The 12,967-nt window shown below is 36.8% G+C and overlaps 1 protein-coding gene across 1 annotated transcript in view; it reads right to left on the reverse strand.

Moving 5' to 3' along the window:
- Window positions 1–7,035: 7,035 nt before the first annotated feature.
- LOC134753599 (uncharacterized) overlaps window positions 7,036–12,967 on the reverse strand; it is a 45,131-nt gene continuing 39,199 nt past the window's right edge. The window contains exons 11-13 of the mRNA XM_063689523.1: window positions 12,209–12,348; window positions 9,801–9,879; window positions 7,036–9,074 (exon numbers count right to left, since the gene is read on the reverse strand). Coding sequence (XP_063545593.1) covers window positions 8,999–9,074; window positions 9,801–9,879; window positions 12,209–12,348 — 295 coding nt within the window. The 3' untranslated portion in view covers window positions 7,036–8,998. The remainder of the gene's footprint in view (window positions 9,075–9,800; window positions 9,880–12,208; window positions 12,349–12,967) is intronic.

Genomic DNA, 12,967 nt, shown 5'->3' on the forward strand with positions numbered 1-12,967 from the left:
CATTTCTGAGCCAAAGCCAAAACCTTGATGATTTTGTGTATCTATACCCCTATAGAGAGCGTGCATAAACTGTAGGGGGCAGCACAGGAGAAGTCAGACTTTTGGCGCGAGGCGTAAATGTGTAGTTTATAGTTCCAAAGTAGCCCACAAGATGGCAGCACTTCCTTTGGCGTGAAGTGTCAATGTACATGTGATCAAAGAGGATATAATAAGATAGAGCGGTACTGTCATAGTAAATTTTGTAACCACAGTAAATTCACTGCCATCTATCGACACACTTTAAAACTAAAAATTAAGATTTATAAAAATACGATAAAATGTATTTAAATATGGATAATTTTTTTTTATTTGCATTACTTATTTTTATTATTTTGACCCCTAACAAACAAAACCGTCAACACCCTCTATACGAGAGTAGGCCAAAGGTAGTAGCGACATCTAATCGAGAATCAAATTTTCTTGATTTTCGAGGCACGTTTTATCCTTAGACTGTATCCATCTATTACAGAGTTCTATCTATCTTTGATGTTATGTACAAGTTTATGGTTTCGATTTAGGCCACAAGATGGCAGACCCTCCAACGCGCACGGTCTCTATACACCATCAGATCGTCAGCGTCTAGTTAGCGTTATGGCAAATGGCGTCGCCGCGCAGTTGCGCCAACGTTGCGTCAAGCACCTGACATAGAGTTGAAGACGCTGACGCTAGGGAGACGCCAGTGTGGACACAAAAGTATCAACATATTTTTTTTGTGGCAAAGTGTCTCATTAAACTAATTTTAAATAATTACACGGTTTAGACTCACTTATTTTAGTCACTCGCGCGACATGTCTCGGAGAGCCTAGGTCTCCTTTTTCAAGCACTAATGGTGCAAATAAAAAAATTAAAAATTATTTAATTCCGTGAAATTATTTAATGTTAGTATGTCTCACAACAGTTTAAATTCGATTAAACTAATTATTTACTATACATCAAATAATAATTAGTTTATACAAAGATAGATATAACTCCGTAATAGATGGATACAGTCTAAGGAAAAAACGTGCCTCGAAAATCAAGAAAATTTGATTCTCGTTCAGAGGGCGCTACTAGCTTTGGCCTATTGTCGTATAGATGGCGTTGACGGTTTCGTTTGTTATTTAACAATTTTAACGCATATCAGTGAAAGAACATGGGTCAAAATCATAAAAATAATTAATGCAAATAAAAAAAAAACATTTATCCATATTTAAATACATTTTATCGTATTTTTATAAATCTTCATTTTTAGTTTTAAAGTGTGTCGACAGATGGCAGTGAATTAACTGGGGTTACAAAATTTACTATGACAGTACCGCTCTAGTATAAGTTACTCTTCTTCTTCTTCTTTTAAAATTATGGCTTCAGCCCAGTGGGACTATTTCGCCAGTATCAAGGTATTAAGAGGTTTAAAAACGACAAAAATTGTACGGTTGTACAAGACAGTGTACGGTGATTTGTTAGCTCTTGTAAATCGATAGCTAGACTTTACAAGAAGCACGTGGACTACCGGCCGTTGACTCCAAGATGGTGGTTAAACGCGCTTCAAAATTAATTCTCCATTCACTGCACACTACCACATTAGTTTACGGTATAATAAGCTATCGATATTACACTTTAAACTATATTAATGAGCAAAAAACAAAGTAATTAATCACGATGCTAACTATCAAGATGGCGCTCGAACCGGAAGTCTATAAGTTACTCTATGGTTAATATTTTTGACATACCATGTTATGCTCATGTTACTTTGGCAAATAAACTGAAACTGAAATGTCATAATAGACTTTTCACATACTTTTCACGTTTATAATGACATTCTTACACTTTGTCATTGCAAATGCCTTTTAGTCAGGCATGATCCTAATCTAGACAATTGGCTCAGATACATTTGTATTATTTTGTATTGTTTCACGCGTAACTTCAAATTTAAAGTATAAATAAAACTTTTATTTTAGTGGGGGACAGAGATGGCAACATTCTCGATACTAGAGTAATATGTGATGGGTGGAGGAACTAATTTATACAGCTCGCGTCGAATGATGCTTCCAGTGCCAGTCCCTTCAAGTACCTTTTGATTGGGCTAAATTTTTAGGGTTCCGTACCCTAAAACGGGACCCTATTACTAAGACTCCGCTGTTCGTCTGTCTGTCACCAGGCTGTATCTCATGAACCGTGATAGCTAGACAGTTGAAATTTTCACAGATGATGTATTTCTGTTGCCGGTATAACAACAAATACTAAAAAGTACGGAACCCTCGGTGGGCGAGTCCGACTCGCACTTGTACGGTTTTTTTATACCACGTCGGTGGCAAACAAGCATACGGCTGATGGTAAGCAGTCACCGTAGCCTGTGGACGCCTGCAACTCCAGAGGTGTCACATGCGCGTTGCCGACCCTTTAAAAACCTATAAACTCCTTTTTTGAAGGACCCCAAACTGTAGACCCTCGGGAAAAACACGGCAGGGGAGCTCATTCCACGGCCGGAGCGCCCGCGAGGAAATTCCTATATTGAAGCAATATAACCGTAAGTCTTTATTATTTAATTGTTATAATTCTAAATAAATTGTGACGTTTTCAACCAAAAGGTACCACATTGCAGCTTGTCGATAAGGTTGATTTCGAATTGAAGCAATATGGAAATAGCGCCTTATTGACAACCGACAATAAGTACCCTTTTGGTTGAAAATGGCACAATTAATGTGCTACACTTTAAAAAAAATACAAACAATTTACATGACAGTTACTCTATATTTAAAAAAATGTTGTTATAGCGGCAACAGAAATACATCATCTGTGAAAATTTCAACTGTCTAGCTATCACGGTTCATGAGATACAGCCTGGTGACAGACAGACGAACAGTGGAGTCTTAGTAATAGGGTACGGAACCCTTAAAACAATGTTATAGGGACCATCATTTGTCGCGAGAGATATAGTGTCACCATCAAAGAAAAGGCACCAGTGAAGGCATGATTCGTCATGTTTATTTTGTTTTTCACTTCAACGAGCAAACAGATCGATAGTAAGATGTCACAGTAGTATATGGACGCTTGCAACTCAAAGGGCTAATATATTATGCGATGCTAATTTTTTTTTAAATAGCGTACACGTATACACCAGTCAGTGATCCCTTTTCCTGAAAACGACACATATTTACATCAGTGATATAGAAATTACAAGAAGTTAATATTTGTGCCATTCTCAACCAAAAGGGTACTTATTGTCGCTTGTCAGTAAGGCGCTATTTCCATATAGCTTCAATTTGAAATCAACCTTATCGACAAGCGACAATGTGGTACCTTTTGGTTGAAAACGTCACATATTTGTGAAGATTTGAATTTCATTAACAGAGACGAGTTAATAATAGAAACGGTTAAACTAAATATCAATTTTAGTAAGAATCGATAAATTCAGTTTATCGATGTAGCAGAATAGGAACCTGTCTTTTAACCTTTCTGACGCCAACGACGTATATATCCGCACGGTAGGTCCAACGCCAAAGACGGATTAATCCGTCACAGATCACAGAGCATAGAGTATAGGGACCGTGCGCGTTGGAGGGTCTGCCATCTTGTGGCCTGAATCGGAACCATAAACATGTACATCACATGTACATTGACACTTCACGCCAAAGCAAGTGCTGCCATCTTGTGAGCTACTTTGGAAGCATAAACTACACATTTCTGCCAAAAATCTGACGTCTCCTGTGCTGCCCCCTACAGTTTATGCACGCTCCCTATATGCATAAAGTTCAACTTCAGTTTTGACACTTCGGTGACGTGGCGTCCGAGTGACAGCTTTTGTTTGACACGGCGTCGAAAAGGTTAATCTTGCCCCGTAACACCAGAGGGCCTACCGCGAACCACGATCGACTTGTTGCCTCCCTGTCACACTTATGTACGAATTTACAAGTGCGACAGAGAGGCAACACGTCGAACGTGGTTCGCGGTAGGCCCTCAGATATCCTATCGGCATCTCATGATCCATGATCGTCAAAACTCCTTATAATTTCCATATCAAAGTTTATCACATATTAAGAGCATTTATAATTTGTTAAAAAAGCTTAAAATAACTCCAACTCCAACCAAGCATCACGTGAAATAAGTACAATTAAATAATTTATTAAGGCCAATGCGGCCAATTCCGTCATAGGGATTATTCCGTAGACGAGCGTACAGTTGTAGTGCATGTTTTCCATCGTATTTTCAGAAACGTACGAACGGGTCTTGCTATTTCAGTCAGTCGCGGTACAAAAAGTACTAAGGTTGACTGAAGTAACATGACAAATACGAACGTTTCCGAGAAAATACGATGGAAAACAATTATACTCTACATCTGTATAGGTATTTCTTTCTTTTCCAACCGTAGGAAAAAAAAGCTCATCTGCTAGAAGGAAAATTGCTGAAACTAAAAGCTATCGCTGCTGTCGATGAAATTATCAATTGTGTACTATTGTTTTATAAAAAACGCTAGTGTACGGAATTGTCCCTATGACGGAATTGGCCACATCGAACTTACCTAATTTCTCAATAAATTTTTAAAAACTCAACAATTAAAAACGAATTGACTATCAATGCTAAAGCTTTTGCTTTAAATATTTATATTATAAATGTGAGATTATAACATTATGGTGGAGGGAACTTTGTACGAGGTGCTTTGGGATTATCACGAAATATCTACATTTACGCGTTACACTTAAAAAAAAGATTATCTGATTGTAAGTATAAAATTTTAAAGCAGACTTGAAGACAAATACTGATGTAGATGGGTCAGTACAATAACTTCGGTTGTCTATTTGACAATTCAGTGGCTACAAAATTTATGGCGCTCTATAACGCCATCTGTTAGCTCTAAAATTAGTGGCCACGATTGTATACTTAAACTTTTCTTCCACAACTAATAATTCTTTGCTTAGACATAAGTACTCTAAGAACAAATTAAATTATTTTCTATGAAAATACTTTAATTTGTGTTTTTCAAGTAGACACACTACTATTTAAATTATAAACTGAAATAAATGTCATATACGAAGGAAAAAATGACCAAAGCCTCCAGCCGATAGGTTCAGGCACCTATCCGGTAAACGGGGGACGCTGGTTCGATTCCAGCTCTGGACACTGGAGGCATTGGTCATTTTTTTCTTCGTATATGACATTTATTTCAGTTTAGACATAAGTATATATTAATACATTATGCGGTGAATTTCAATCAAAATTATTCAGTATTAATTTTAGAAATAATTTAGTCTAATTTTGAAATAATTAGCCGTTCGTAATTACCCCAAAGCACCTCTTTTATTCTACACGCAGATCATATCGGTAAACGGACACAAATTCGCGAATTATAAAATACAGTCAAACCCTTTGTACGGTTGAATTTTTTTTCCTATAAGTTTATTTCTGTATTTTTATATCTAATACCTAATCGTATAAAGGGTTATAATGTATATTTGTGGCTTTCCATCACAGAAGGGTCCTTATGCTTCATGTGTAATAAGGACCTTTTTATCAGAATTTCTGTTGGAATTTCGGATAAAAATTAAGGAGTAGGACCTTATTGTACTTAAAGAATAAGGACCCTTCTGTGATGGAAAGCCACAAATTTTTATTTTCAGTGTATCTCAACAGAATTGTTAACTTACGTATATTTAAAATACTTTTCCGATAGTCGGTTACAAATAATACTAGAAAAGAGTAATGCAACAATACAATTAGTTATCTAATAAAGGTGAGAATCCAGATTGTGTGAGGTAAGTTCATACATTCATTTATTTAAAGCAAAGATAGATATAACTCCGTAATAGATGGATACAGTATAAGGAAAAAACGTGCCTCGAAAATCAAGAAAATTTGATTCTCGTTCAGAGGGCGCTACTAGTTTTGGCCTACAGTTGACGGTTTCGTTTGTTATTTAACAATTTTAACGCATATCAGTGAAAGAACATGGGTCAAAATCATAAAAATAATTAATGCAAATAAAAAAAAAACATTTATCTATATTTAAATACATTCTATCGTATTTTTATAAATCTTCATTTTTAGTTTTAAAGTGTGTCGACAGATGGCAGTGAATTTACTGGGGTTACAAAATTTACTATGACAGTACCGCTCTAGTATAAGTTACTCTATGATTTATTTAAAGTTATGGCTTCAGTCCAGTGGGTCCATTTCACCAGTATCAAGGTCTGAGCTTTAAATACGACTAAAATTTTACGGTTAGTACAAGACAGTGTACGTTGATTTTATTATCTCTTGTGACTGGACTACAAGAGACACGTGGGCTACCGGCCGTTACTCCAAAATGTGGTATTTTCTCAAAAAGGGACCTTATTGTCGATGGCGCTTAAGCCATTATAAACCACGCTACGATATAAACACAATGCCGCGCTGTGCGGCGTAAGCGCCATCGACAATAAGGTCCCTTTTCATTGAAAATGCCCCAAATAGTGGTTAAACGCGCTTCAAGATTAATTCTCCATTCACTGCACACTTTATTACACTTTAAACAATATTAATGAGCAATAAACAAAGGAATTAATCACAAGGCTAACTATCAAGATGACGCCATCTTGATAGTTAGCCTCGTGATTAATTCCTTCGAATCGAAACCGGAAGCGCGTGTGAGGTAAGATTTTGTCTACATTTGAGTTTTCAAAAAGTGTACTAAAACAACTTTTGGGTTATTTCGATTTAACTAGTATATAGTATGGGATTACGGTATCATATGTGACATTCACGGAAAAGGTACCTTATGGCGGTCGACGCTTACGTCACGTAGCATCGCATTAGTATTGGAGCGTTAATAATATCGTAAGTTCCAACCGCCATAAGGTACCTTCACCGGTGGAACATCACATATATTTACGTAAAAACTCGGAGAAACACAAAATTGGAGGTTAACAGTCTTTATATTTTATCGGTTCGTTAAAATATCGTAATTTCTCAAACTTATAATTTTTAAGATTGCCTTAACTTACCTCACATAATCGGGAAATACTAAATAACATTCACAATAAATAGTTTAATAAATTATTTTCATATTTATCATTTTATATATTAATAATTAAATAAGCATATACACTCATATGTACATAAGGACGCAATTTTCAACGTTAACGCGTCAGTATACTATAAACAGAGACCAGTTAAGAACAGACTGTCAAATACACAATTTGAGAACTAAATGTCGTTATAATTATAATACATGCGAAGCTCATAGGTCCATACAAAATATATGGAACTGAGACATCTCATCAACAAGAATAACGCGACTTTGTATAGCAGTCTTTATTGTTAACTGGTCTTTGCTATGAAAAAGAAATATCTAATAGTATTTTGTCCACTCTTTTAATTTTATCTTATTTACTTAAACCTAAAGTTTGCAGTGTAGAGGCAAGATGGATAAAACGAGCAATTTTTACTTTTTTAGGTGGCAAATGGGTGGCAAAATTTTAGGTGGCAAATAAGAGTACGAATAATCTATTAAAACGTCCCTATTAAAACTTGACGAAATAAGTATATTTTAGTTATTTGTGGCTTTCCACCACAAAAGGGACCTTATGCTTCAAGTGGAATAAGGTCCTTTTTCATATTAGATTATTTTAAACCGGGTCACTCACGTATTATTAAGTCGAATAGCTCGACATGTTTCGGTCCAATTTCAATCAATTTCGGTCAATCTAATATGTTTGAGTCTCACGGGAGTTTTATAGGTTCTTTTTCATCTGAAATTCCGATAGAAAGCTCCTTATGGCACATGAAGCGTAACCCTTCTGTGGTGGAAAGCCACATTTATCGTATTAATATATAATTTTATGTTCTCTAATATAATGTTATTAAATGCTAAAAATATTTGATAATAAACTATTAATATTACATATATTTCGTACGAAAATATATGATTATAACGCCCAAGTTATTTATACAACGAAAATTGCTCGTTTCTCATAAGTTTTCCATTCTAACTGCGTCATAATTATATGTTTTAGAAGCTGTTTCAAAGAAAAACGATTTGTGGCTTTCCACTACAAAAGGGTCCTTATGCAGGGATGTGCAAAAAGGACCTTTCTATCAGAATTTCTGTAGGAATTTCAGATAAAAAAGGACCTTATTGTACTTGATGCTTAAGGACCCTTCTGTTATGGAAAGCCACATTTTAATTTGTCTAAGCTAACTGCACCGACTTGGACAGACAAAGTGTCATTATATAAGTTATATTTTTTATAGAAATGATGACACTGCCACACTATGTCACCGCAAATGCCAGCTCTATAACGTTTTGGTTATATTCAGCACGATAGAACAGTGCGGGTTGGGTATTTCGCTTTTAAGGTTTTACAATTTTTCTATATAGTTAGTTTATTTGAAACAACTTCTTTTTACTCCAGTCAACGAGGTATTTTGGATACTATTCCGTCCGATATACATAGGATTTGAGCAAATATGGGTTTCATGTAGTTTTAAATATAAAATTAATAAATACAAGTTTAACTTTAACAAATATCACTAACAGAAAATAATGATTCATAATTTGTTGTAATAATAGGAAAGGAATAGTAAATAATTCAGTAAATACAAATATGATTCAGGTCAAATAAGGTCTTTATCATATATATTTTTTGAAGTAAACTTCTTTAGGCGCGACTAGAGAGTAACTCAGTTTTTTTTCTGACGGAAGTAACGCTCAGTAGTGACACACGCACAATAGGACACACGTCAAAGTACCAACATAGCGATAAACGTCATCGTCAAAGAAGTTTTACTTTAATTGCGCGTAAAGATTTACACACACACATTTTTTTACATATAAACCGAGGCTCAATAAATTGTGAAATTAAGTTATATGGCGTTAATTATAATAGTAAATCCATAATCCTGTATTTTCACTCTGAATCATGTGAATAACGGACGGAGTAATAGTCATCAAAGTCAGAGCACCCCATTGATCGGGCTAGTAGTGGCCGGTATTGACTGGCGTACACTAGGAGCGGGCTAGCTCGTAAAAGAGCACGTAGGCCTCCGAAGACACCACGTTTCGCGGGTTGATTGGAGTCACTCTGAAAAATACATGAAAAATAACATATAAATTAAAAATGTAAAAAAAGAGCTAGAAAACGTGATTTGAAATTTAAAAAAACCGTATCCACATATGTCTGCCTGCTTAAGACCTGTCTCGTACCTACTTAGGCCACTCAGCAACACGGTACTCGACTGAAAAGCTATATTATATCACGGTTGTATAAAATACTACTTGTGTAGGGATGCTCGAGTCTTATATATGAGCCCGTACCATGAGTCACTGAACACTGACAGTGTCAAAACTGACATATAGGCTAATGTCTACGTAATTTACTTTATATACATCTCGCTCGTATTCCTCGATAGCGTTTATGTCAGTGCCAAACTGGGGCCCGTTTATCAAAAACTTGTAGCTTGTAATACAAGTGGAATAAAGCTGTCAAAAAAGGCCTTCCACTTGTATTACAAGCTACAAGCTTTTGATAAACGGGCCACTGGTGGTAGCCACACTGCTGTCTCGTACCTATTTAGGCCACTCAGCAAACTTTGTAACCTAAACACGGTTCTCTACGTAGTTTACTATTCTATACACCTCGCTCGCACTAATATGCGAGTACAAGCGAGATGCATAGAACGTAAGTTACGTTCTCGATAGCGTGTCAGTGCCAAACTGGTTGTAGCCACACTGCTGTCTCGTACCTACTTAGGCCACTCAGCACGGTTCTAAAATACAACCGTGGTTGTGTAATATTGTGTGCAGGTACCTTGAGTCGTTGTACTCATGCCAGTCGCCTTTGTAGGGATGCTTGCAGTACGCCGTGTAGTGTCCAGAATACGTGGTGCCTGCCAACATACACATACACATACAATTAGCCTTATACATGAAGTTTATACTTGAACGAAATATTTTTTAAGAAATGTTTATTTGCCAGAATACGTTACAATTAGGTCTTAATACAGTTTTAGAGTCAGTATTCAGTCGACATAAAGCCAACATGCAAAACGTTTGTAAATTACATTTACAAGTAGGGTACATCAGGTACATGCATATAATTTAAATAATCCTAATACAACAACGTCAATTCATTACAAATAAAATTAAAAATAGAAATACTTATAAATTGAACATTAAAAAATTAAGGTAAAATAAAATGGATTGATATGTCAGAGTTATGTCATGTAAAGCTTTAATAGTACAATTTGAAATTTAAATAGTCCTTAATAGTATAAAAGCAATGTTCTTGTAGCCACCTAGTCAATTCTTTCTTAAATTCATTCCCATACAATATTCTCAATTCATGAGGGAGGTTATTGAACAAAACAATACACATGTTATACGCATTTTTCCTATAAATATCAGATTTACAAGCTGGCTGGTATATCATATTTTTATACTGGGCTCGTAGTTCTCTTGCAAACATGTCTTCTCTCTTTGTAAAATATCCTGGGTAGCTTTTTATAAACAGGCATGCCTTTAAAATGTACATAGAAGCTAAGGGGAGTATTAATCGGATGTTTGTTACCGTTATTAGGGTTCATCCATTAATTACTGCACACGAATTTCGAGGTTTTTTACCCCTCCCCCCCCTTGTCACACTTGGTCACATTTGCCAAACCCCTCCCCCCTGGTTGTGACGTCACATTTATTCAGTGAAATCTGTTGGTTTTATTTAATATTTATAAACAAAAATCAATCACAATAATATAATCAAACGCAAATCGATAGTTAATTAAATCGAGTTATCATTGAAATGTAGCAACACTAAGTTACATTATTTTTACTGTGGCAATTCTTATATACCCTCTCTTTGAACATGAACGGACATGTACTTGCTTCCCAGTGTTTATAAAAGATAAATCAATATAATTATCTAATCCGCATATAATCTTTTATTCCACGGCCCTTAAATTACAATAAAATCGGCAAATCGAATTGAGTATTATTATTTTTTTATCAATATATTAGGAAAGAAAATTAGACGATTAAAAACGATTATCGTTCCAAAAACTTGTTATTTAACCGTACAGCGAATAAAATAATTTAAATAAGTTAATGTGACGTCACAAAGTTTGTGACTCCCCCCTCCAGGGAGGAGTCACAAACTTTGTGACTTTGGGGGTGTTTTAAATCGACACGAATTGGGAATTTCCTATTCGAACGTGTAAGAATAATTTATATTAAACTATCGTACAACGTCCGGTCGTGTTTTAATTTATTACCACTCGTTGCGAATTTCCTACTTTCCGCACTTGTATCGTAAATAACTATTATTCAGGTCAGAGGGAACTCCACCACGACATTCAGTTTGTCTGTCTGTGTGTTTACCTGAGTGGTTGCTAACCGCGTACAGGTTGTAGACGGCCTGTTGCGACTCGTCTCACGGACATGTCCAGGCCTGTCTTTCTGTCTGTGTGTTTACCTGAGTGGTTGCTGACCGCGTACAGGTTGTAGACAGCCTGTTGCGACTCGTCTCACGGACATGTCCAGGCCTGTCTTTCTGTCTGTGTGTTTACCTGAGTGGTTGCTGACCGCGTACAGGTTGTAGACGGCCTGTTGCGACTCGTCTCACGGACATGTCCAGGCCTGTCTTTCTGTCTGTGTGTTTACCTGAGTGGTTGCTGACCGCGTACAGGTTGTAGACAGCCTGTTGCGACTCGTCTCACGGACATGTCCAGGCCTGTCTTTCTGTCTGTGTGTTTACCTGAGTGGTTGCTGACCGCGTACAGGTTGTAGACGGCCTGTTGCGACTCGTCTCACGGACATGTCAAGGCCTGTCTGCCTGTCTATGTGTTTACCTTAGTGGTTGCTGACCGCGTACAGGTTGTAGACGGCCTGTTGCGACTCGTCTGACGGACATGTCCAAGCCTGTCTGTCTGTCTGTGTGTTTACCTGAGTGGTTGCTGACCGCGTACAGGTTGTAGACTGCCTGTTGCGACTCGTCTGACGGACATGTCCAAGCCTGTCTGTCTGTCTGTGTGTTTACCTGAGTGGTTGCTGACCGCGTACAGGTTGTAGACGGCCTGTTGCGACTCGTCTGACGGACATGTCCAAGCCTGTCTGTCTGTCTGTGTGTTTACCTGAGTGGTTGCTGACCGCGTACAGGTTGTAGACGGCCTGTTGCGACTCGTCTGACGGACATGTCCAAGCCTGTCTGTCTGTCTGTGTGTTTACCTGAGTGGTTGCTGACCGCGTACAGGTTGTAGACGGCCTGTTGCGACTTGCTGGCGGCGTAGGGCGACATGTCCAGCCCTGTCAGTGGGAACTCCACAACGACATTCAGTTTGCCGCGGAAACGTTCCGTTGGTGAGAACCTGCGAATATAAACAATCAAGTTTAGGTGAGACGCAAAATATGGATGTGATTAATTTTTTTGTACAAATGTAATTTTTTTTTATGATATAGGAGGCAAACGAGCAGACGAATCACCTAATGGTAAGCGATTACTGCCGCCCATGGATACCCGCAACACCAGAGGGGTTATGTAGAAACTGTGATGTGTATACGTCAAGGTCACTGAGAGCTCATTTTAAATGTATGGACAAAACAAGAAAATTGCGTTTTTGTCGGTGAAATACTTCGTTTATGTATATAGTTGCCATATAATCTTTTTTTGTATAAAATGTAAGGAATCGAATGATAACCTTACTTTTTTCCTTTTTTGGAAGTTAAAAAATTGCTTAAATTTTTGAAACTTTCAAGTCCTGTATTTTTGTATTAGTTCTATATATATTATTTTAATATCTACATTATTGTGATATTATATATATATATATATATATATATATTGTGTGCTCATTTGCTATCTTTGTTACTAGATTTTGTTATAAAATTCAACAATTATCGTCATCCCTATTAGCTATTTGTAAGAAAGGGATAAACCAGTAAAAGGTACCACATTGTCGCTTACCATAAAGACGAAATTTGCTAGTA

Source organism: Cydia strobilella, chromosome 27, assembly GCF_947568885.1.
Source record: "Cydia strobilella chromosome 27, ilCydStro3.1, whole genome shotgun sequence".
Classification (NCBI taxonomy): domain Eukaryota; kingdom Metazoa; phylum Arthropoda; class Insecta; order Lepidoptera; family Tortricidae; genus Cydia; species Cydia strobilella.